This window comes from Punica granatum, unplaced genomic scaffold (genome assembly GCF_007655135.1).
Source record: "Punica granatum isolate Tunisia-2019 unplaced genomic scaffold, ASM765513v2 Contig00122, whole genome shotgun sequence".
Lineage (NCBI taxonomy): Eukaryota > Viridiplantae > Streptophyta > Magnoliopsida > Myrtales > Lythraceae > Punica > Punica granatum.
In genome coordinates, this window is record NW_022204103.1 from 1 (window position 1) to 26,967 (window position 26,967).

The 26,967-nt window shown below is 39.9% G+C and overlaps 1 protein-coding gene across 1 annotated transcript; it reads right to left on the reverse strand.

Moving 5' to 3' along the window:
* Positions 1–1,038: 1,038 nt before the first annotated feature.
* Positions 1,039–10,494, reverse strand: LOC116190095 (leucine carboxyl methyltransferase 1 homolog). The gene is made up of 13 exons (XM_031519759.1): positions 10,256–10,494; positions 8,795–8,883; positions 8,534–8,670; positions 8,010–8,057; positions 7,454–7,535; positions 6,319–6,421; positions 5,972–6,092; positions 5,735–5,782; positions 4,385–4,468; positions 3,901–3,965; positions 2,408–2,459; positions 1,976–2,014; positions 1,039–1,326 (listed from the first exon to the last, which is right to left on the reverse strand). Exons 1-13 carry the CDS (start codon positions 10,333–10,335, stop codon positions 1,189–1,191), a joined length of 1,086 nt encoding a protein of 361 aa, XP_031375619.1. The 5' UTR covers positions 10,336–10,494; the 3' UTR covers positions 1,039–1,188.
* Positions 10,495–26,967: the final 16,473 nt, after the last annotated feature.

The following is a 26,967-nucleotide window of genomic DNA, read 5'->3' on the forward strand; positions in this document are numbered from 1 at the left end:
CATTTGGATCGGGGAATTCTTTCGTCTGATGGAAATATTGTCCTCTTTATCATCGATTCATTTTTCTTTACGGTTTCAAATGGGGAACATGGAGAAGGATCAAATCCCATCCCTCCATTTCCCTCCAAATTCAAACAGGTCGCATTCTCTTATGGGCTTTATATTTAACCGAGGAGAGGAGTAACAGTCTCCTCCCAAGTAACTTGGAATGGGTAAAAAAAGAAAAACCTACATCTCCCCTCCCCTCCTATCTTTCCCTAGAGCCACTCGCCCCATCCTCTACTCACCCCCTTTTTTGTTTCTTTAAAAAAAAATAATAAAAAATTGCCTTCTTCCCCTTATATGATCCCTTCTTTCAAGGGCATCTAAATTTCTTGTCCCCATAAACTCTTTACCTTTTTCACTTTTCACATCTTTTAACCCGCTGGTCCTCCGAGGATTCACCGGCTCTCTCAGGAGTCGTCCGCTGATATGTATACCCCGTCAATCACTTCTTTTATTGATCCTTCTAAGGAATTTGTCATTGGACAAATACATCGTCATATCAAATCAACTTCGTACAGTGCGATTTGTATGCAAGCGATCAGTTGTTACCCCTCGTCAAAGGGGTTAGATTACTCTCAGACCACACTTGCTATATGTATTATGCACCTTGATGCAGATATATATAATAACTTGCGACATCATCCAAAGTACGAACGACACCGGTGTTCCCGAACAGCAACCCTAACCGGGATGAGAACAGGGATAAAGGGCTGAATCTTGAAGCAAGAGGAATAGGGACGGGGGATCAACCTCAACACCCCCTCACAATCATTCACAAATCTCCAAGACACTTTTGGGCCCACGGCTAAGGCCACTAATACGACCAACTCTTCTATTTTGTCTCTTATTTACGGGTCCCCCCACGTTTCCCTTTGCAAAACAGCTAGCATGCCATGAACAAAAGCTGGAATGATCATCCCCAGGAAAAAAAAAAAAACCTTTTTCCGTGTTATTGTTTTCTTTTTCAATATGAAATGATTTGTTTTAGTCTCAATCAACCAATGTGAACGCATTAAGTAATATTATATATAGAGGGAAAAATGCAAGCCAAGGTACACACAGCTCTTCATGTATTCGTAGAGTCATCTAAGAGCACACAAGTGTTGGTATGACAATAACAAAACAGGACGCCTGCATAATTAATTAGCTATGACATTTCCATATTTGCTTCGTTCTCCCATTTCCACGGAGCATTCGAGGTGTCGACTCACGGAGATGCTGCTTGCTGAGAGCTTGAGCTAATATGCTGATCTGCTGGGAACCGAAGTCCTTGAACAGCCCCTGCAAGGGGCAGAATCAAGAGCTGATTATAATACACTCGAGAAGAGGGGCTTCTGTATATTCATTCACCACCCGCACTCACTCCCCTCATGCTAAAACCAAGGGGCTTAGGGGTTTAATTCTCATCAATGGAGATTTTCATGCCCCGTTTTTCCTGCTTTCCCTCCTTTTCTACTTGTCTACGTGGCCTCCCTTCTAAGACGGATTATAGAGCAATTAGGTGTAGCAGTGGCCTACTTCCAGACTTTTGATAAAGATTCTACAAAAGAAATCTCCCCAACTTGCTCTCTCTACTCTGCTCTCTCTTTCTCTCTTCCTCTTAGCAACAGAACATTGGGCAAAGATACTGTCTGACTAATTATTTGCTCAAATGTGGACTTTCTTCCCTTTTTCGTTTCCTCAATTTCCTCTCTCCTCGTTTTACGGCAAGCCCCCTTCGAATTTAATTTCACACACAGATTCCAGAAACTGAAATAGGCCACGCGGATACAAAATTGCACAATGACGGCCATGACAAATGCATTATGTAATTTACTACGAATGAATAGGGCTATGTCATGTGGCTACCCAATTTCAAAATACATCCATTGGCAAGAGTTTAAGTTTTAAAATAAAAATAGAAGTGAACTCAAAAAGCATTGAGACATACCATCGCATCAACGATTGCATAAGCCACACAATAGTGCTCCTGGAATCAAGCAGGACACAGGCAGAAGTTCAGTTTTATGACAGTCGGACCCATTGAAAAGCTGATACATTTGCAGCTGCTAACTGTGATAATTTAATGCACCAAATAATCACGGACATTAATGTCTTTTCACATGAGTGCTGCACAATATTAATCATTTTCCGTCTGACAATGTTCTCAAGTTATGAGAGAGACATGACCCCCGGGAGGGGGGAGGAGGGGGGGAGCTGTGGGGAAGCCAAAAGCTCCATGCAAATGGCCGGTCACCTTCTCCAGACTTAATAGCAGTTCATGATTTGCAGAGAATTGTAAATCAAGATACTGGCAAGTGGTACCAGAACCAATTCAGTTCAAACTTATGCATTAATCGGGAGGGGAAGAAAATTGACTTGCCTGCATCATGTGCCACTCTTCAAATTCATCAAATATTTCAAGCCTTTCAATCCTAAGGAGAGCATCAAGGATGTTATTCAACCGACCAAAACTTATAATAGTAGCTCTCTGAATACAGTATCAGCTTTCAGAAAAATCAGAGGCAAAAGGATTGAAAACCATGACAGTATCGTGGGATACAATACACAGCACAAAAAGCACCTCCAAATATTCTAAAAAGAAAATAAAAGTAGGAGGTTATATCCGTCCTAATTCTTAACATCCGAAAAAAAGTCAAAGTTACGCTTTTGCGGAAACACGGCATCAGCACAGATTATTTTCAGATTCCTGATCTTCTATTGTCAAAATAGAAGAATGCCTTTGAAGTGATTATTGCTTTACATCCACGAATAGTCTTTTTCAACATCCACCAAAAGGGCAGAAGCAATTCTCACAGCCCCCTCAAGAAACAACTACCTTGTGGATTATCATTTCACAAATGGTTCCCATGTAAAAGTGATTCTACGAAAAAAATAATTCCTATCTAAAGTTGAGCAAGATCAGCACTGTCAGCGCAATCTTTGCCGCAGGTTTTTAGCACAAAGATTGTTCTATGTCTAATCAAAAGTCAAGACAAGTTATTACTGAAAATAATTCATCACTTGCTCAATTCATTTATTAAGAAAGTTTGATTCCTGATAACAAACAGCAAGTTTGATTCTCCATGACATCAAATCTACTTAAAGTAGAAGATTCCATAGACATTAAGGTCACAATTTAAAACTTTTATTCGTCTCGAGCAAGTAGCCTCATTGTCAAATTCAAACCGATGTACAGAGAACTTTAACTGACTACATCCAGTTCTTGCGTTTATTTAAAAATTGATCAGCTATCTGTGGAAACAAATCTATGAATGAAGAGACAAGAAAACTTCCACTTAATCAATCTAAAATTTGATTTGACACATGTATAGTGGGGACATATTGCTGGAGATTATTTTTCGTCTTTCTTTTTGAGCATCTTCTTTGTATGTAGTCTTTGCACCTTCTCAGCATTTCTTAAAAAAGCAACAAAGTGCTACACAAAACCATCTAATCATCTCCATTAAAAAAAAAAATCATCTAATCATGCACCGATCTAATAATTCATTCTTCACAAGAGAGATGCATATCCATTTATCAGAAATCCCATATGCTGGTCGACAATATTGTACAAATTGGCCAATCTGTTTGAAGGTGCTCTACTAGTCTCTCATACTATTTTAGGTTGATGCTAAATAAGCCTTTTTCAGCTTACCAAAAATACACAATATTACATTATATTTAAAATGGGTAGGATATTATAATTTTGGGCTAGTGGGTTCATGCTTCTTATGTTCCATTTTCCTTTTTAATAAAGGGTATGAGTTATTCTGAAATTGTTCATTGCGCATGTATAAATGAGCGACTGCACTATTGCCAAGAAAGAAAACAAAAACAAAAATGAAAGACTTCCACAGCTTATGGACAACAAACCTGCGCCTTTCTTGGGCTTCAATGAAACTGCTGTAGACTTTCAGCATGTCCCACGCAGTGGCCCGCTAAATTCCAATATATGCAATCAAAAGAAAATTATTAATTTTAATAACACGGTACTGACTTCGGCCAATATCAATAATCCAGATGAGCTTCGACACGAGCTTCAACACAACCAGAAAACAATTGATCGACAAATTCAGCTTCCATGAAAAAATGTAAACTCTTAAGAGTAAAAAGGTCAAAATGCACTCTCCACTGAAAGATCTTACTCAGACAACCGCAAGCTAAACAAATTGTATTCCAATATACTGCATCGAATTTAGGTCTTCTTAAACTTTATGACATCTCTAGCCACAGTACATGAATGGATATGATTAGATGTGGTAAGCGTATGCATCATGATCATGAAAGAGTTAAAGCATAATCAAAAGAAAAAAAAAAAGATTAATATTAGAAAAGTCAAGTCATGCCATATATTCACCTGCCATCCCTGATCAAGAAAGAGTTTTTCCTTTGCTAATAAAGTTGGTGTAGCATATATACCAAGGAGAGCACAGCCTCTACTCTGCGATCAAAGAAGAGATCTTGGATATATTGACTTATAAAATCATAAGCTCATCAGGAAGACAGTTATGAAATCTTAATGTACTGTTTTCTGAAAACACAATTGTTTTCAGGAATATCTTTTATATTATCATTCCATTGTCATACCAAAAAAAAAAAAACCAAATATACTAATTTGATCACTCTAGTGCAAAGTTTCATTGATTTCCCCTTGAAAAAGGTTGCCATGAAAACCATTATCCAATCTCAAATCAATAGTCAAACAGACAATATCACTTCTACAAGAATGAAATTGGACTTTCCTAGACCCAGAAGACTCAAGAAAAATGGGTGGGAAGCCACTGGGAGTGGGATAGTGGACTTCATGGAACATAAAAGGAGAGGCAAAGGAAGATGGAGAATAATATCAAGAACAGGGCAGAGAGCTAGAGTTCCACGAGCACAAAAGTTGACTGGGACCAATTATATTTTCTGAGTAAGGGTGATGAAGAATTTAGGTACAAAATAAAAGTGAAGCTGATGAATGCTCTGGGATGTCACAAATCATAGTCTCTAGTTCCAACTACGGTTTAAGGTGCGGTTCAACATGATGACACTCCAAGGAAAATGCTTTTTTTGCTTCTAGTAACTGCCTCCAAGGTATACCCAAAGTTTATAGATACCACTCTATTATAGTCCCACACAACCTCTGATCTGTTCAGAAAATCTTTATGTTTCCATCTGAGGCATGTTAGGGTGAACCAAAGGTGAGAACTATGCTCAGGATATCTTTATGTTTGAACTGATGCATGTCAGTTTAAATCAAAGGTAAGAACTATATTTTGATCTGTTGAAAATATCTTTAAGTTCCATCAGCCTCTACAATGAATCAGAAGAAACAGCAGTAGATCCTTTCTGTAGTAACAAAAATTCAAAAAACCTTTTTCACTGATGGGCAGCTACGCCCTCTAATTGGGTAGAGTAAGAAAAGGAAGTAGATTCTTTCCAGAACTTGACCATGGCAGCTTTCTCTTAACATTTAACCTAGAAAGAACCCAAAAAAATCATGTCCAGGAGTAGGACATTGTAATTTTCATAATTTAGAAAATGGTTTGTGCCCGTTGAGCTTCTTTGACAAAGACAAACAACCTTGCACATTAATGAGGTACATAGGCCACTATCAACTTCTATAAGGTTTTCCTTTGTTAATACCAGCAGATTAATATCAATGCTCAAATGATTCTATCTGCCAAAAGGAAAATGAAACATAACAGGGACAAGAGTGTACCTCCAAGTTTCTAATCATTTGCAACCCAAAAGCATCATCTGGATGGATCTGTAACGGAGAGCAACGGAAAAAGTGAACCATTTTAAAACAATAGAAACAGAAGAGAAGATGTGGCATAACAAGGAAGGAGGTAGAAACCTTGACCTCCAAAAGTTGTATATAACAACAAATGAAACTGCTCATAGAATAACAATAACCACCACCACCACCAAATAGAGATTGAGCGATGGAAAGGACCTGCTCATATAGGAAAAATACTGCTGTTGAGAATTTTTTTGAGGCCCAACCAATGATTGAATGGCTTGAATCTGGTTCCAAGTATATCAAGACACATTCTGCAATTATAAATGTTGGCAAGCTGACAACAACGTCAGAATTTAGTGGCCAAATAATTTCCATGACAGAACTACAGCTTAATATGTGACAAAAAAGATATTAGTAATAGACGACGAGAAAGAACAATACGACTAAAGTATTTCATCCTGAACTATAGAAGACTGCTGCACACAATCATGAATGATTGAACACAGAGATCAGACAATGTTTAGCGTATGTACTAAGGAAATTTAGTGATAAGTCCATACCTGGGGTCCATATCAGCAAATGCTATAATATCATCCAACCCTTTTATGTCCCGCAGATCAACAGGGAGCAGCCTGTAATCATCACTTGTCACTTCTCCTTTCTCTACAAATTCAAAGCTCATACAGTCAGAACTTGCAAGTTATAATCAACATGCTAATTTCAGGGGCATAGTTAAATAATAACAAGAAGAAATGCGGCAATTAAAACGGCTATTGCATAAATACAGACATATTATGGAAGAATGCATGTCTATGGGAAATCACATCATTTTCTGGACAGGAACCTGTTTTCGTTTATTGTTCATGCGTTACTAGCATTGCTGGGCAAGAAGTAACTTCTGTAAGAGCTAAAATTCTCTTCTCAGAGTTTCTCTTATTTCTTGTTACCCATCTTTATCAGACACACCAATCTCTACTTTGGTAACCCTTGAGCAAGACAGTTGAATGTCAACTAATTATGATTATAATTTTCTCGCGAAAAATGTGAAACAGTGAAGAAGATTGAAAAGGAAAAGAGGGTTGACAAAGCTGGAGACAGAAGTGTACATAATATAAACATCGTTCTCTTGTCAACCTATCCACCATGCAGACAATGATCGCCTCGATATTTTCTCATATTTGGTAGTTGGAAGATCCAACACTCGAGAATATTATTTAGCCTCAAAGTTCTAATAGGTCCCCTCAGAACAGTAACATAAGCTCCATTTAGTATGCACCAAAACACCTGTGAACCACAATGGAGTCCTCAAAAATGGTCATATCGTTATAAGATATTTGGGTAACAAGGCTTCGGTAGTAACTTCGGTACAAGAATTTGTGCTCGAAAATAACCCTAAAAAAGCTATCTATTGGCATCTTAAAACCTCAAAAATAGAGACTATGAAGAAAGTCAACTCAGAGCTTACATAAATTTCCTTTTAAATAATCAATATGCATCTTCTCAGTAAACTGTGGCAAGATATGTAAAGCACACCTCACGTTCTCTGCATCAATACCACACTTGTACAAGCCTCTGTGATAAATTCATACCAAGTTGATTTTAAAATTCATATGGACCAGAAGAGGTGGCATTTATGAAACTGAAATAGCTAATCATGCATTTGAGCATTCAGACAACAAAAGCTGAATAATTCACCTCGTGATATAGATGCCATTGTTCCAAGTTTCTCCCTTAACTGGCTGGAGGTCTCAATAATGGCAGCCTTCTTACTTGTTACCTGAGGGGAAAATATTATCCGGCGTAAGAGGTGAAACACTTAATGAAACAACAACCTCTCAATCAGTCGCCGGTGTTTTGATTTTGTCAACAAAAAGCCACGCAAAACATGGCCAAGTCCAGCTAAACTAGCCTCTTTACGAAGTACCGAAGGGTGGCCACAGCATGTTGAATGAAGACTCGCAGAGGATGGATGTTCAAGATAGGAAATTAACAATAATATAGTAGGTATTATTCCATTAACATGCTATCATCAATATTGAGTTCAGTATAAATTAGTCAACAACTGCCAGTAGGCTGAGACTAGTGTGCTCCTTTCAAATGCTATCAGTGCATTCATTCACATTATTTAACGAGAGGAAAAAGCTCAATTTTACATCCAGTATAGCAGACGTGATTCAATAAATTCAAGTTTTTGTGCCAGAGCATTTACAGGTAAGAAAGTAACATTGACAGTGAAATTTTTGTATCAAACCTCCTTAAAATCCAATTCCACGTATAAATGTGGGGCTCTGCCCTCATCCTGCCAAGAGAAAAGATATAAGATTCCAATAACATCAAATTGTATTCATTCATCCATTCATCAATAGCCAAACATGAATAAAGTAAAACCACATAGTTTCTCCTTTTTGAATATCCAAATAACTCATGAAGGGTTACCAACCCACATTTAGATAATTTATATGAGAAATTATCCACACTTCCTGCCTAATCTATCTTTTAAAAACAGTGCTGTAATCCCCATCCACTTCTAAACCCAGATTCTGTTGATAAAATTAAGAGTAATCATCAAGCAGCCCCAAGCATCCCCAAGGCACCACTTAAATCACCATAAAACTATGTAGGCTTACATTTTTCTTAAATCAGCTAATCTACGAAAGGGTCAATGATATACAACAGAACCTCTGGAGGGGAAAGCAAACAAAAAGATGAGGCTAACTTCATGAAGAAAAACGTCAATATAAATTCTTTAAGAAATAATAGACAGGACTCAGGCACCTTTAACTGAAAGTACATTGTATCAAAGCCAGCTCCAAGTGACAATATCTGCTTCTTCAAGGGAATCTTTTCTTCAGTTTCAGAATCAAGAAACTGATATAAAAGCTTTCTTAGAGCTGCCCAGCGTGCGAAGTAACCTCAAGAACCCAAAGCAAAAGTGAAATACTTATGTCATTTATGAGCAGAAGGAGAGGCAGTAATTCATCAAAATGTACAATTGTGTGCTTTGGCTTATTCTACAAATAATTCATCAAAGCTTACCTCGATTTATTATTGGGGATCTTCTTACAGGTCTTCTCACAAATAAATGAATGTAATCATCCTTCATGTAGCCCTTTTTGACGCAGGACCTGTAGTAGTAAAAGAGCATCTGAGTCCACCAAAAGATTGATAGCACTATCATATATAATTAGTATTACCATCATTATATAAAAGGCCAGATGTGCAACTAGGAGCATGGAATTAAAAGACAGTATGCAAATGTTCCTTGCATCTGAAAATGGGGGGTGGGCGATTATGGCAGTATTTCTTTAAATAAATTTGTTTCTAATATTTGAAAACAACTTCCAACTGTTTTCCTGAAGCTGTTTTGACAGACTAGTGTTTCCTTTAGAACATGCTTCCTTTATAAACTCAGTTCTATAAGCAAATTCTAAAAGTAACTTTCGGGTTTTTTTAAAATGAAAAACCAACAACTCACCACCCCTCCAATGTGGCCATTGATGACCACAAGCACCTCCAGCGACGGGTTCACTTATCACCCACATTTACCAGCGGCAGGTCAACAACCACTTGTTGGATTTATGCTGGTTTTAGGAAAACAATTTTCAAAATTGACAGCAGGGACGATAAGGACTAAAAATTACTTTAACAAAATTCCCAAAGGTAATTGCAAACACAAGTTTATAGAAGAATGACTTTTGTTTTCAGATTTACTCCAGAGGTTTCGTAGTATTTTGTTTCTGACATAGTCAACCATCAGATGGCAAATTTTAACTAGACAAAGAAATATTTAAAAAAAAGTCAAATTCATTGGAAGAAAAAAAAAAGATGTTTTTATTTAGCTATACAAGATAAATTTGGCTCCAAAGCTAACTCTCTTCACTAATAATTCCAGCAAACGCAGGTTTAACACGATCCAACTGACATATCATAACTGGAAATAAGTATCCAAATACTAAGAGTTAAGTAAAGACATTAACCCAAGTTTCGACAATCAGAGAAAGCAGCTAAGAAACAGAGGCATGAGTTTCACAAGCAATCAGAATCAGAGTCATGGACTTCACAAACAGTTCACACTCAATGGCCTCACATCCATAGAATCCTCCTGTCCCAATTCCACATTTCAAGGGAGTCAGTTTTTCACTCTTATTTTCCTTTGTGAGCCTCCGCCATGGATAAAGGAGCTTCATTGATTACTTTGGAAAGATTATAAAGGAAAGAAAAACCACGATTAACACAGAAATTTCAGGAAATCAGGCGTCCGAATTGAATTCAGACAAATCGGCAACAACACCAGCAAACACGAATGAGAAAGATGATTCATTCGGTCAATCGATTCCATCGCAATAATCGTTCAATCAGTAAGCACGACTTGAGCGTCCCGAACAGCAGCACGGGTGACTGATCATTGAATGCCATGACAAGGTGACCAATTGAAGAATCGAAGAAATGGAAATGGGAACAGAGGGAGGGGAGGGGAGAGGAAGGAATGGCACGCACAGCTTGCTGGCCGAGGCGTCGTCGTTGGTCGCCTGAACCGCCGCTCTGTTGCTCCGCGAATCGGACACTGTGTTCGACATCTCCGTCTCTCTCTCTCTCTCTCTCACAGGGACTGGGAAGGAAACCAAGGAACGACGCCGCGCTTCGCTCGGCCGCCTCCGACGAACAGCGAGAGATTACTTCGACCAGACCCCCAAGAAACGCCGTTTCTCTGATTCGCGGTGAGTGCTCAATTTTATTTTATTTTCCTTATTCTACCACGGTACGCGATTCTTGTATACGGTGATAGTACAATTGATCTTAGCCATTGAATCCTTCAACTTTGAATCAAGGCCGTTCATAATCTACATATTTTTGTCAGTTTTGATCATTGTTATCAGAACTGGACCGGACTGGCCGGTTCAACCGGTCGGATCGAAAACCGGACCTATGATCGGTCCGGTCCGCTTAAAACCGAAAATGCATAAAAAAAATCGATGAATCCAAAAACCGATTGGTTTTTACATGAACCCATCAAACCCATTCGAACCGGTTGGTTCATGGGTTCATAAATTTTAAACGGAATTCGACCCGAAATCATTCCGTCCCGACCCGAGCGAATTATAGAATGCAGAGTTGAATTGAAATCTGGAAAAAATTGGAAATCCTACCCTAGTCGTCTTCTTCCCGAGTTCCTCTTCGACTTTTCCTTCTGCTGTTCTTCTTCATCAGTTCATCTTCAGAGTTCGTTCTTCTTCCTTTTGCTCTGATTCTTTTGATTTCTGAATCCGTCAGCGACCGATCGCTCTTCTGATTCTTCTTCTCCTTCGAAACTCCCTCGACCCAAGTGGAAATTGCAGAGTTGAATCGCGAAAACCCTACTCATCTTCTTCCTTCTATTCTTCATCAGTTCATCTTCGAGATTCTTCCTATTGTTCTTCATCAGTTCTTCGCTCCTATGATTCTTCTCCTTCGAGCAGCAGAGTCAACCCTTACTGGAGAATCAAGCGGCAGAGTCGACCCATTTTGGTTCGAGCTTCCTCTCCCTCTTCTCCTTTGCTTGTGGTTGCGGTGACAAATTGAGGCATTGGTTGGTTGATTTTACTGATAATATACGGTCTCGGATAGATGATTTGTGTATATATTCCACAATAAATGAAACTTAGCTGATTTTGCTGATATTATGGTATTCTACAGTTAGTCACGGTTGGCATATAAACGAAATTGTTGGCATCAAATTGGTGGTTGGTTGATGCAATCTGGTGACTCGGTGCTTTGGATATTTTCAAGTTCTGGTTTGCATTTTTAGATGGAAACATATCTATAGCACATTCAAATCTCACAGACTTATTCTTATGACGAGCATCTGTGTCTGTGATGGAAATGCCGTGTGAAAGTGGAGTTGCAAAGTTGTCTGGCACTTTCTTGTGATACTTGTGAGGCATATCAACCGAAATTGGTAAAAGGAACTGCTTCGAGCCAACCATTATCCATTAGTTGAACTAAGTCAGTCCCACATGCATTGCCCTGACAGTTTGCTGTTTCTAAATGCTGAAGCATTGATGGTTGGTTTTTGCATGGTGACTTGCTATTGCTGAGGCATTGGTAGTTGGTTTTGAAAATGTTGTCCTTTATTGGTCTTTACTTTTCGAGCTATCGCTTAGTCGCCCTTTATTGGTCTTTATTGCCCCGTTTTTCTTAATGTGGAGCTTGAAATATTTTTTTTTTTCATCATTATATGTTGCTAGTTAGACAATGAATTCTACTGGTGCTAGCAACAGCAACACACCTACTCCTACGCCACGTACTAGAGAATCCACCCCGAGTTCTTCTACTCCAAAAGCCATAAATAGAGGAAAATCTGATCCGGCATGGGCACATTGCAAGGAAGTACCGTCAGCAAATGGAATGAAAGGGCTGCTATGCTTATATTTTTTTGGACACATATTAATTATTATCTAATAAATATTACTTTTTTGTATTATATATATATATTTTTAAATAATATTTTTTTATTTATTTTATAATTAAACATGCGGTCTGATCCATCAAATTCCCGGTCAAACCCATGCCTCGGCCGGTTCGATGTCTGGTCTGGTTATGATAACACTGGTTTTTATCCTTCACATTTTGCTTTTCACATTTTGTTTTTGCGTTTTATGCCCGTAATACTATCAAGCTCTTCCGGATCCCCTTTGCTACATATACCAATCACATTCCGCCACGTCTAACTACTAAACCAAATTCATAAACCGTTTAATATCTAAACCGCATCAACCTGGTTTAAGAGTTTGCCAAAAAGAAGATAACTCGGCGAGAGAAAAAAACAATTTAAGAAAAGGGAAAATAGCACCCTAGCATGGGATTAGGCCATTTTCACCTCTTAGCACTTCTTTTGAAATTGACACGACATTGTACAAATCTTCATTTCCCTCTCAAATCTAATACGCCGTTTGAATTCCACCAAAAAGACTAACGACGAGCTGAGATGGCATTTAAAGTGGGCATTCCTTGTACAGGTGTATGCGCCACGTAGAAAATATAATATGATATTAAAATATATAAAAAAAAAGAGGGAGATAGATTGAGGGAGGGGCTCCACTGATTTGCCTAGATTAGCAAGGTCGTCCAGGACTGGCGACATCTCCGAGGGAAGGGAGTGTTGCCAACTAGAGGAGGATCCCCTTTCCCGATTCGCCCTTGAGAAAACAGAGGAGTGGTAGATCAAGGGAAGGGACTTCATCTTGCGTCCCCACCACAGCGACCTCATTGTAGGTGGCCAACGGCAGGAGCCCTCTCCCCCAATTTGTCACCCAAAAAACAAAGGGGTGATAGATCAACGCCTCCCCCCAATCGATTCGTATCGAAGGACTTGTAAAAAGGGCTTGTGACAGATCACCTGTGTGCATCAAAATCGGAATGGGAACCCCTCGGCCCCCCAGGCGACCTCACCTAAGGGGAGCTATCGATGGGGGGGACTCTCCCCTCCCCCAGTAATGGCCCCTCCTTTTTATATTTTATATTTTTATTTTTAATATTATATTTTCCATGTGAGGACTTGTGAATAGAGGGCCCACCTTGAATAGCAGCTCAACCTGGCATTAGTCTTTTTGACGAAGCTTAAACGGGGTACTAGATTTGAAAGGTGACTAGCGATTTGTGCTATGTCGTGCCAATTTCAAACGACGTTCTAAGGGATTTTATTTTCCCTTAAGAAAAATGTTTTGATCATTAAATATGGTCTGAACTCACTTTAAGAGTAGCCAACAATGGTCTTCGATGATGCATTTTTTGACTAGGACGTACAACTTCGCCGACATGTGTGCGTGTCATCGTTTATCATATTTCATTATACATACTCTTATGAATCATGGTAATGTTAATGACTTTCGTTTGCAAATGGTCCCTGTCATTCACGACAGCAACATCTAATGACCATCGACGACATTAGATGATAATTCTACATTCACAGTTGTTGCATATTTCATCTGCTCAAGATGATAATTCTCGCATTTCCAATTCAGGTTCTTTTGTCAAAAAGGTACTTCCATAACTTTCATTACATTTTCTCAACTTAATTCACATAACATCCTAATATTTCATCATCCTTAACGTAAAAGAGGCTCGATTCCACCTGCCAAGAGTGACATCGATATCGAGGAGTGGTCATTGACTTTGCTAACATGAATTTTCAACATGATTCACCTTTCTTCGGCTTCCCCCAACAAGGCAACTAGCTCCTCCTACGTGTCCAGAACTCATTAAGAGGCGGAAGGAATCTTGCGAAGGGCTTTGTCAACTAAGCTAACCGCGCAAACTGATTCTATGGACTCCGCAAAGCTTCTTCAAGTTGCTTACTAGCACAACATCAAAGTTTATGGCTGAGCTTTCATGATAGACTCCATTTTATACTCGACTCCCTTCGGTTAGTTAAAAATGAAAGGAATCAAGCCAACTCTAGCATGAGACAGCATGACACGAAGATGGAGAAGATAAAGAAGCTCTCAGAGGCATTTGAGGCTGATAGACTTCACCGATTTCGACTCATGGAGCATCAAGGGTGGTTAGCAGTCAAGCTAGAGACAGTGCTTACACAAGCAAAGACACTTAAAATGCAACTTGGCGACTGTGACAAATGGATCAAAGAATCGTTCAACACCTAGAGGACTGTACTCCCAATTTTGGAGATAGGTGTTGCAGAGCTGGACACCCTCAGTTAACAGGATCTTGTACTGAAAATGAAGCGTGTTGCAACCCTTCAAAAGATGTTAATGTTAAAGTTGAATGGGCAACTTGGTTGTAGTGTCTCCCTTTACCATGAGTTCATCAAATTTCCTTATTACTTTTTACAACCCTTATAGATGCTATTTGCTTAGGTTTTATTTCTAGAACTATGACTAGATTTCCCTTTCACGGTCTCTTGAGCCACTTGCATATTTGATTCTTGCTATTGGTTAATAAATTTATTTTTCCTCCCAAATCCATACTCTCCCACATGGTATGATAATATGGTTTGAGATATTGCTCATTTATGGACTTCGCATGAGTATCGACTTTTAAGTTTTCTAACCAATACGCTCCTCCTAGAAGAACCTTGGATTTAAAATGGTCCTTCCCAATTCAATAACCACTTTTCGAATTTCACATCCTCGATTTTACCTACCAACAATATTGCTTTCCACAAAAGATTGCCTTCGACAAAAGACTTTCATTGAATCCTTTTATCGTAGAAATGAGCTACCTTCTTATGTGTCTTCATCTTCTTGAGAGCATCAATAAGGGCTTTGCTCTAGATCTTCGAGTTCCATCATCAGAGACTCCAACTCTACAGGTGCCATATTAGCCTACTTAGCAACTTGGATAGACTGAACTGTAACTTCAATTGGGATCACGGCCTCATGGTCATAAGTTAACTCAAATAGGCTAAACTTAGTACTTGACTTTTGTGCAATTTGATAAGCGCACATTGCTTCAAACACTTGAATATGTCATTCCTGTGGATTCCCTTTAAGCATGCACTTAATAATATTTATAATAGCCTTGTTCAAAGTCACGGTCTGACCGTTAGCTTGAGCATAATATGGGGTCGAATTTATAATTTTGAAACCATGCTACTTCACAAATTCAGTCATTGGGCTACCAATAAACATAGTCCTTTGATTGCATGTAATTGATTCCGGTATAGGCAAAACGATGTATAATGTTCTCTCATATAAATTCAATTACATGGGCTTAGCCTCGACGTACTTAGTGAAATAATCTAACTACGATGCGACCTCTTAACGAGCTAGCTAATTTATAATATAAATTGCCACCCTTGAAACGACCATGGTTTAATTATCGAGTGCAATTGCTTGTTGGAACTCTTTGTATTTGGCTGTGTTTTAGACAAGGCGAAATCCTTTGGCAAGTTTGATACAATCTCTTAACATGGTAGGCCAATAATTACCACGACATTAAATCAACCAGCGCATGCTGATTTATGTCTAGTACGCCCCTGCAAATTCCTTGGCGACCTCTATCAGTACCTAAAAATACTCTTCAAGCCCAAGACACCACAATAGCAGCCCATCCTTTGTCTTCCAATAGGCATCCTCATCATACAACACAAAGTGCAAGGCTAGTCTCGAATTCTCCTTTTTTGTATTCCATATGGAGATTGAAGATATTCCATTATGGGTGTCAGCACCCCATTTTGGTCCACAAGTCAAACAATGTCCATCAATAGCAAACAATGCCACGACTTGAGCGTTATCACAGAAGAAGGCTCCATAGAGCGAGAAATCACTATTCATTCTCAAGTCAAGAAAATCAAGCAGATGACATATACACATGATAGAAGGACTCCAGGGGTCACCAAAAGGGCAACATAGTGACTAGAGAGCTCAACAACGTCCAAAACCGGCATTTCCAGCATACCACGTGGACATCCCTATTTTCCGATAGTTCGCTCGTCCATCGGAAGATAGCCAATATTGGACTTCAAAAATCAACATCAATGCCAAACAGATGAAAAGTGTCTTCAAACGCATTTCGTAAATCATCTGCTCTATACATAATAACTTTCTATATACAGACAACTTTTCAGTGGAAGTCCAAAAATGTCGGTTTCTCGGAGAAAAGTTAATTCCAAATATCAGATGCGGCCATGCCCCACAATCATACAAAGCATGAGCGATACTTCAGATTGTATTCCGAAAGGCACACAGACTCTTCAAATGACTTCCGAATGACAGATCAAGCATACCTTTCAACGGAAAACCATATCCGAAAACTGATCTGACGGAACATCGACAAACGACATTAGCCATGCATTGCCCCGAAAACTACAGCGGATGTACGCAATTGGGCAAATAAAATGCAGAAGCCCATTTGGTTTCCCGAGTGACCTCCGAAGAGCAGAAAAGATCATTTTTAACGGAAATTCATAACCGGATGTCCTTTTTACGGAAACTTGACATCGGATGGTTGGCAATTCCAGTGCCGCTTATCTCAACGCCCAATGTGAAATCCTCAAACAGAATCGCACAATCCATTTAAACCCTCAGAATAGCATTCCAAAGTTTCAGATGCAGTTTTTCAATCCTCCGAGCCCTATTCTCAACGAACAGAGGTTACAGCGATCTCCGGCTCGCCCAAGCAACTCAGCAAGCATTATGAGAAATCCAGCTTTGGACTCCTAGGACGTTTTCGGCTTCACATTTGCATTACCGGCTTAAGGGTCAGTTGTTCGCGCTGTTTGACAATTCATATAAAAATGACCAATGCAGAACATAGATGCAAGATATGCCGTCAGAAACGATTAACTTCGCTTTGAGCGCTTAAAATGAGCAAAATCGACTTTCAAGCCTCATGACCACACGAGGCATTTTTCTCACGAAAAATGTTGAACCGTTTTATTGTGTACATTGCCGATTCGACATTCAATTTGAACCACAGGCCTCGAACGCACGATCAATCGAGATTCGAGCTTCCTCCCGACTCAACTCTAACCCAAGCGGGACCCACGACATCTTCTTCCCTTTTGCTCAAGACAAAGCTAGCCACCATTGCCCACTTGCATTGAAAAATATCCTAAGTCTTTCTCTTTTGCACTCAACCATCACCATCCAAGCCATTAATGCATTTGGCTCTTCTTCATGAAGAATACTTGGTGGAGATTCATCCATATCTTCATTAAGTCAACCAAATTTCTTTAAGCAAGCCTCTAATTACACTTTGCTTTCCTTAATTGCACTTAATCTTTGCCTATATATACCCTTTATGTCATTAAAGTAAAACACACATTGCCATCACCTTCAAGCACTCTCTCTCTAGCATTTCTCACTCAAACAAATGCTCTCAACCTCCCAAGAACTTCAGCAAAATCGCAGCAAGCAAGAACCACCCAAAAACCAAGCAAAACACTCAAGACTTAAGTCGGAATCCATCCCGACTTAAATCCAAACTTCACCAAACTTCATATCCTACATGTTTTCGACCCCCTCTATCCATTTCCGAGCTTAGATTTCAAGTTTGAAGCCCCTAAGTTAGAGAATCAGCTCAATACAGAATCGAGCACAGTTTTGGCCCAGCTGGGTCAAAAATTCCAACCCTGTTTTCTCACCTTTTCGAGTCGGTCTGAACTTCCAAAACCCATCAAACACCTCCGGGGGTTCGTTAGGAGTCGGGAGCCACCGACCTTGCTCAAGAATTCCATCGGAATCCACCGTTATGAATTCCGACCCGAAAACTGCTCAGTCGGGCCGCGTTTCTGACTGTCTGTTCGGTTTTCTTGTAGATCAGGTCTATCCGTGACCATTTTCGACGAACGAACACTTCTATCACCTCCAGGAGTCAGGGGCCGTTGGCCTTACTCAAAAATTCCATCGGAATCCACCGTTATGAATTCCAACCCGAAAACTGCCCAGTCGGGCCAGTTTCCAGACGTGCTCTGTTTTCGGTGATTTTTGCAGGACTGTCCGGGTCGACCCAACAACTCTGGGAACAAACGACTGTTGGGAATTGGTGTATGCCCTAGAGGCAATCTATCATCAGTTCTGTAATATGACATGTATTTCATTATATTACGAGGCATATCTGTTATTGTGTAGATTGCGTTAAATATGATTTTATACAATAATGTCCTTGGAATAGTATGTTCAATAGGCATCAAGTGTGACTTGATTGTAAGATCCTATAATTACTGAACATTATTCCTAAATGTCCATAGTCAAAGTATTATCGTTAATTAGGACAACGATAATACGGTTAGACTATTGTGGGTATTGATTGATGACCAAGTCTCACAGGTCATGGATATGGAGATATCAAATCACATCACATGTATACATTAAGAGTAATGTGTATTGGACTGATCCGCCATGAGATTGCTACATGGGTTGTTACGTGACTGTCATTAGCATATCTCAAAGTGACTATAATGTAATGGTCCTTTGACTTGAGGTCACCATAGATTCCTACATGTAATGTCATATACTTTGATACTGTCAAACGCCACTGTAACAGGATGGTTATAAAGACAGTTATTGGGTATACCACAGAGTATGGAGAGGAATGTGAGTGATCAAGATAGGATTTGTCCCTCCTACGAAACGGGAGCGATATCTCACGGCCACTTGGTGGTTAAGTCTAAAAGTGTATGCATACCCAAATGAGTCGATATAATGATATCGAGCTCATTTGTTCTGATAGACTTACCCGGTAAACCAAGAAAAAGAGATATTGAGCCATACAAGGATGTCATCGACCATGCCTTGGGCTCAATAGAGATATAGAGGACAAAGGGATTATATTACACGGTAACGGAGGTCACAAGGTTCGTCGAGAAATTGACTTTCCGATTACTTGAGTAACAGTGATGCATTGCTAGATGCCACTCACTGTTTGTAATATTGAAATAGAGATTTTGATATTACTGTCAACGTAATTGGGAACCTACAGGGTCACACACTACGACTAAATTGAAGAGATATCTTGAAACAAATAAAATCGTCTAATAGAGATTAGATGATTTATGGTGCGACCGATTAATCGGATATTTAATGAGATTAAATTTATTGATTAATTAGACTCGATTTATTAGATTAAATGGACCTAATTGATGCACGATCAATATGGTGACACATGGCTTTTACATGAATAGACATGTGTATGGACACATGTAATGTGGAAACCCAATTTGGGTTAGTCCCACATCGGCCAGGGACTTGAATTGTCCCCCCCCATATTGCTTATAAAAAGGGGGGCAATGTGCATATATATATATAAATCAGCAGAGACATATATATATATGTGTGCTGCATATATATTTGCTAATATATATATATATATACACGTAGTGTATGCATGTGTGTGCATATAAGTATATATATATATATATATATATATAATTTGAGTTGAATTGTTCAACTCAAATAAGGTCCATTAGTCTAATAAATTTCGGGTGTCGCATCGGGGTGTTTCTTTTGAGTGTTGGTCGCTAGCACCGCCGATCTCGAAAACTCGTCGACAAAGTCGGTGTGGATACCAGTAGAGGCGTCACGCGTGGGACGCTCGGTCGACAACTTTAAATATTCCAGGTACGCTTTTATTTACTCTTACTCTTCTAGTAGGTCTTGGAATTAGTTTCACGGGTAGGAAATTTTGAATTTCTGTTCATTTTTCGCTTCCGTTGCGCCCCGTGGAACTAGCAATTGGTATCAGAGCCTAGCTAGTTAGAATCTGAGTAGATAATAGCATAAAATATGATTTTATGCTTGGTACTGGTATGATTATGTTTGATATTTGCGGTGCATGACTGTTAGACATGGACTATGTCCTAGTTATGTTAGTATAATAGTTATACGTGTGGACTATTATGTAATAGTTACATAATAGTGTATAGTGAGATCGATTAAATGTTAATCAAATCCCTCAAAATATTAAGTCCATATCCTTCCACCGTGTAACGCTCGTCAAGACCAAGATCGATGAGTGTGTAGACCTTGCCTTCGTAGGATGCCCTTATCTATCCTAGTAAGACGTGGTGTTTACCAGTGGGTCGGACTTAACTGAGCAAGCCTAATAGGATTAGGAGTTCAGAGGCATGTAGTTGGGCATCGATCTATAAGATAGATTTGAATAAGGAGTTATTCACTCAACTAATCAAGAGTTGCATGTGATGCAATTGGGAAAGTGAGTTCCCTACCTAAATAGCCAGTTCTGGGTGAATCAGCCCTCGCTGACTCAGAGCTTGGTGAGATTTGGATCTTGAGCTACTATGAGAATGATATTCTCTGAATCAATGTTGAGGGTCATTGATTTGATATAAATAGTGGGAGCAATATTTATAAAGTCCTCATTAAATATTGATGTGTCATAATACTTATTTTGTATATTTCTATGGTAGTTACCATGGCAGGGAGCACTTCTAGTACTTTCTGTTTGCGATCCGTCCTTGATAAGGACAAACTGTCAGGGAATAATTTCCTTGGTTGGTATCGAAACTTGAGAATTGTTCTCACCCAAGAAAAGAAGCTATATGTCTTAGAGCAACCTCTTCTTGCGCCACCGCCTGACGATGCCCCCCAAGCTGAGAAAGATGCTTATAGTAAGCATCATGATGATGCCGTAAACGTCGGATGTCTCATGTTAGTCACCATGGACTCGGAGCTTCAGAAGCAACACGAGAACATGAAGGCGTACGATATGATCGTGCATCTCAGGCAGCTCTATCAAGAGCAGGCCCGACATGAGAGATTCGAGATCTCTAAAGCACTTTTTCAGGCAAGGTTGACTGAGGGTAGCCCGGTGGGTCTTCATGTACCCAAGATGATTGGGTACGTTGAGACTCTGGGAAGACTGGGATTTCCTCTTGGTCAAGAGTTGGCCACAGATTTAGTCCTACAGTCGCTGCCCAGCAGTTATAGTCAGTTCATTATGAGCTATAATATGAATGACTACAATAAACCATTGCCTGAACTGCTTAGTATGTTGAGAACAGCTGAGCATGATATCAGCAAGGGGACGTCCGTTCTAATGGTCCAAGGGACCAAAAGAAAGGGCAAGAGCAAGAGTAAAGGCAAGAAGGCTAAAGGTGCATCTAATTTTGGCTTGGGTGCGTTGAAGCCTAAAGCCAAGGTGGCGAAGAATGATTACTGCTTCCATTGTGGCAACACTGGACATTGGAAGCGGAATTGTAAGATATACCTAGAAGAGTTGAAGAAGAAGAAGGGAAGTGAGACTTCCACTTCAGGTATCCATGTTATAGAGATTAATGTATCTACTACTTCTACATCTTGGGTATTAGATACCGGATGTGGTGCTCATATTTGTGGAAATATGCAGGACCTAAAGGACAGTAGATCGTTGACAAAGGGCGAGGTGGACCTACGAGTTGGAAATGGAGCAAGAGTTGCTACATTAACTGTAGGGACTTATCACCTAGTTTTACCTACTGGGCTTGTATTAGATCTTAACGACTGTTATTATGTACCTGCTATTAGTAGAAACATAATATCTGTTTCTTGTTTGGACAAGAAGGGATTTTGTTTCACTATAAAGAACAAGTGTTGTTCTATGTACATGAATGATGTATATTATGGCAGTGCACATTTAAGTAATGGTCTGTATGTTCTTGATCTAGATACGCCTATTTATAATGTGGAAACCAAACGGCTCAAATCTAATGATTCGAACCCGACTTACCTCTGGCATTGTCGTTTAGGCCATATTAGCGAGAATCGCATCTCTAGACTCCATAAGGATGGATTACTGGACTCGTTTGATTTAGAATCGATCGAGACATGCGAACCTTGCTTAATGGGGAAAATGACTAAGGCCCCTTTTACCGGAAAAGGTGAGCGAGCTAGTGATCTTTTGGCTCTCATACATACCGATGTATGTGGACCAGTGAACAAGCTTGCTAGAGGTGGGTATCTCTACTTCATTACATTTACTGATGATTTCAGTAGATTTGGATATGTGTTTTTGATGAAACACAAATCTGAATCCTTTGAAAAGTTCAAAGAATTTAAGAATGAAGTGGAGAATCAGTTGGGTAAGAGCATTAAAGTTCTTCGATCAGATCGAGGAGGTGAATATTTGAGCTATGAGTTCGCTGACTATCTTAAACAGTGTGGGATTTTATCTCAACTGACTCCACCTGGAACACCACAATGGAATGGTGTAGCTGAGAGGAGGAATCGAACTTTATTAGATATGGTTCGATCTTTGATGAGTCATGCAAATTTACCTGACTCCTTCTGGGGATATGCTCTCCAGACAGCTGCTCTCATATTAAACAATGCTCCGTCGAAATCAGTTGAAAGGACACCATATGAGATGTGGTATGGGAAGCGTCCCAAGATGTCTTTTCTAAAAATATGGGGTTGCGAAGCTTATGTGAAGAGATTGTCTTCGGATAAGCTTGGCCCTAAATCGGACAAATGTTACTTTGTGGGGTATCCTAAGGAAACTCGAGGATACTATTTCTATAATCCCATCGAGGGCAAAGTGTTTATCGCTCGAACTGCGGTATTCCTTGAGAAAGAGTTTCTCTTCAAAGGAACTAGTGGGAGGAAATTAGAACTTGGGGAAGTTCTACCACAAAATGACATTGACCAATCGACGGGCGATGTTGCAGAACAAGTACCACAAGTTGTTGTGGCACAATCTTCTGCACAAGTGACACAGGAGCCTCGTAGGTCTGGTAGGATACGTCATGAGCCCGAGAGATATGGATTTCTCGTGACTCAAGATAATGACGTATTGCTCATAGATAATGATGAGCCTACAACCTATGCGGAAGCCGTAATAGGCTCTGACTCTGAGAAATGGCTGGTGGCCATGAGATCTGAGATGGAGTCCATGTACACTAACCAAGTATGGACTTTGGTTGATCCACCTGAAGGGGCAAAACCCATTAGGGTGTAAGTGGGTCTTCAAGAAGAAGATTGACATGGACGGTAATGTGATTACCTTTAAGGGCCGACTTGTGGCAAAAGGTTTCAGACAAGTTCATGGTGTTGACTATGACGAAACCTTTTCCCCGGTAGTTATGCTTAAATCCATCAGGATCTTGCTTGCAATTGCAGCTTATTATGATTATGAGATCTGGCAAATGGATGTCAAAACTGCTTTCCTGAACGGGAAGCTCCTCGAGGATGTGTTTATGACACAACCTGAGGGTTTTGTCGACCCACATTGTCCCGGAAAGGTTTGTAAGCTACAACGGTCTATTTATGGACTGAAGCAAGCTTCTAGGAGCTGGAATCTTCGTTTTGATGATGCAATCAAAGAGTTTGGTTTCATCAAGAATGAAGATGAACCCTGTGTTTACAAGAAGGTTAGTGGGAGCGTAGTAATCTTCCTGGTGTTGTATGTAGACGACATACTTCTGATTGGGAATGACATTCCTTCCCTACAGTCTGTGAAGACTTGGTTGGGAAGGTGTTTCTCTATGAAGGACTTAGGCGAAGCTACCTACGTGCTAGGTATTAGGATCTATAGAGATAGATCCAAGAGACTGCTTGGCCTAAGTCAGAGTGCATACATAGATAAAGTGCTTCGGCGCTTTAGCATGCAGGATTCTAAGAAAGGGTCGCTGCCTATGTTACATGGCATAAGCCTTTCGAAGGCTCAGAGTCCTTCTACTCGAGAGGAGAGGGACAGAATGAATAGGATTTCATATGCGTCAGCTATTGGATCTATCATGTATGCTATGTTATGCACTCGATCAGATGTCTCGTATGCTTTGAGTATGACGAGTCGATACCAATCAGATCCAGGTGAAAGACACTGGATTGCAGTAAAGAACATCCTTAAGTACTTACGAAGGACTAAGGAGATGTTTTTGGTATATGGAAGCGAAGAAGAGCTCGTTGTAAGAGGTTACACCGATGCTAGCTTCCAGACCGATAAGGACGACAGTAGATCGCAGTCAGGGTATGTGTTTTGCCTGAATGGAGGTGCTGTGAGTTGGAAGAGTTCCAAACAGGAGACAGTAGCCGATTCTACCACAGAGGCCGAGTATATTGCTGCCTCTAACGCTGCAAAAGAGGCCGTTTGGATCAAGAAGTTCGTGACAGAACTTGTTGTGGTTCCTAGCATCGCAGACCCAGTGGATCTCTATTGTGACAACAATGGAGCCATTGCGCAGGCTAAGGAACCCAGGTCTCACCAGCGATCCAAACATATACTCAGGCGCTTCCATCTCATTCGCGAGATTATCGACAGAGGAGATGTGAAGATATGCAAAATACCAACAGATGAGAATCTCGCAGATCCACTTACGAAGCCTCTTGTGCAGCGCAAGCACGAGGCTCACACTAGATCTATTGGCATTAGACAAATGCCAGATTGGCTCTAGTGCAAGTGGGAGATTGTTGGGAATTGGTGTATGCCCTAGAGGCAATCTATCATCAGTTCTGTAATATGACATGTATTTCATTATATTACGAGGCATATCTGTTATTGTGTAGATTGCGTTAAATATGATTTTATACAATAATGTCCTTGGAATAGTATGTTCAATAGGCATCAAGTGTGACTTGATTGTGAGATCCTATAATTACTGAACATTATTCCTAAATGTCCATAGTCAAAGTATTATCGTTAATTAGGACAACGATAATACGGTTAGACTATTGTGGGTATTGATTGATGACCAAGTCTCACAGGTCATGGATATGGAGATATCAAATCACATCACATGTATACATTAAGAGTAATGTGTATTGGACTGATCCGCCATGAGATTGCTACATGGGTTGTTACGTGACTGTCATTAGCATATCTCAAAGTGACTATAATGTAATGGTCCTTTGACTTGAGGTCACCATAGATTCCTACATGTAATGTCATATACTTTGATACTGTCAAACGCCACTGTAACAGGATGGTTATAAAGACAGTTATTGGGTATACCACAGAGTATGGAGAGGAATGTGAGTGATCAAGATAGGATTTGTCCCTCCTACGAAACGGGAGCGATATCTCACGGCCACTTGGTGGTTAAGTCTAAAAGTGTATGCATACCCAAATGAGTCGATATAATGATATCGAGCTCATTTGTTCTGATAGACTTACCCGGTAAACCAAGAAAAGAGATATTGAGCCATACAAGGATGTCATCGACCATGCCTTGGGCTCAATAGAGATATAGAGGACAAAGGGATTATATTACACGGTAACGGAGGTCACAAGGTTCGTCGAGAAATTGACTTTCCGATTACTTGAGTAACAGTGATGCATTGCTAGATGCCACTCACTGTTTGTAATATTGAAATAGAGATTTTGATATTACTGTCAACGTAATTGGGAACCTACAGGGTCACACACTACGACTAAATTGAAGAGATATCTTGAAACAAATAAAATCGTCTAATAGAGATTAGATGATTTATGGTGCGACCGATTAATCGGATATTTAATGAGATTAAATTTATTGATTAATTAGACTCGATTTATTAGATTAAATGGACCTAATTGATGCACGATCAATATGGTGACACATGGCTTTTACGTGAATAGACATGTGTATGGACACATGTAATGTGGAAACCCAATTTGGGTTAGTCCCACATCGGCCAGGGACTTGAATTGTCCCCACCCCCATTTTGCTTATAAAAAGGGGGGCAATGTGCATATATATATGTAAATCAGCAGAGACATATATATATATATGTGTGCTGCATATATATTTGCTAATATATATATATATATACACGTAGTGTATGCATGTGTGTGCATATAAGTATATATATATATATATATATATATATATAATTTGAGTTGAATTGTTCAACTCAAATAAGGTCCATTAGTCTAATAAATTTCGGGTGTCGCATCGGGGTGTTTCTTTTGAGTGTTGGTCGCTAGCACCGCCGATCTCGAAAACTCGTCGACAAAGTCGGTGTGGATACCAGTAGAGGCGTCACGCGTGGGACGCTCGGTCGACAACTTTAAATATTCCAGGTACGCTTTTATTTACTCTTACTCTTCTAGTAGGTCTTGGAATTAGTTTCACGGGTAGGAAATTTTGAATTTCTGTTCATTTTTCGCTTCCGTTGCGCCCCGTGGAACTAGCAACGACAACCACGGTCACCTAGAGGGGTCCCTTGGCTACCCAAGGCCGCCGACCTTGCCTCAAAATTCCATTGAGAGCCTCCGTGGCGACGTCCGACCCGACTTGTGCCAGTCGGGTCTGTCCACCCTTCCAGTCGGGTCTGTTGCTACCATTCGGGTCTGTTCAAGCCAAAACAGCCCAAACCCAACCCACCAACGGTCCAACCCGACTCTTGAAGGTCCCATCCCGCCTCTCGGGACTAGGTATGACCATTCTCGACTTAGAGGAGCTAGGAATTTTATATTATTGTTGTGTTTATGGAGTTTTAAGGGGTTTTAAGCATGATTTTAATTCCGAACTTTAATTTTATGCAATTTCCTTATTACACCATGCATGTTTATCATCGTTTAACGTGCTAGTATGTCGGGAAATATTTAAATCGAAGTCGACGAAACCATCCCGACCCGGAAAAGCCGAGATCGTTCGGATTAACTTCTCCATGAGGTAACCGAGAGCATTCTTGACCTTTTTGGGTCAAGATCGGATTCCTTTGCCCCGATTTAAATTGTTTCCCGAGTTTTATTGTTTTTCTCACATCCATGAAGTCGGTATTGTTTTATCGATTCCTTAAATAATATGTTTGTGCATGTTTGCATGTTTGAATGTGTTATTTAAATCATGATAA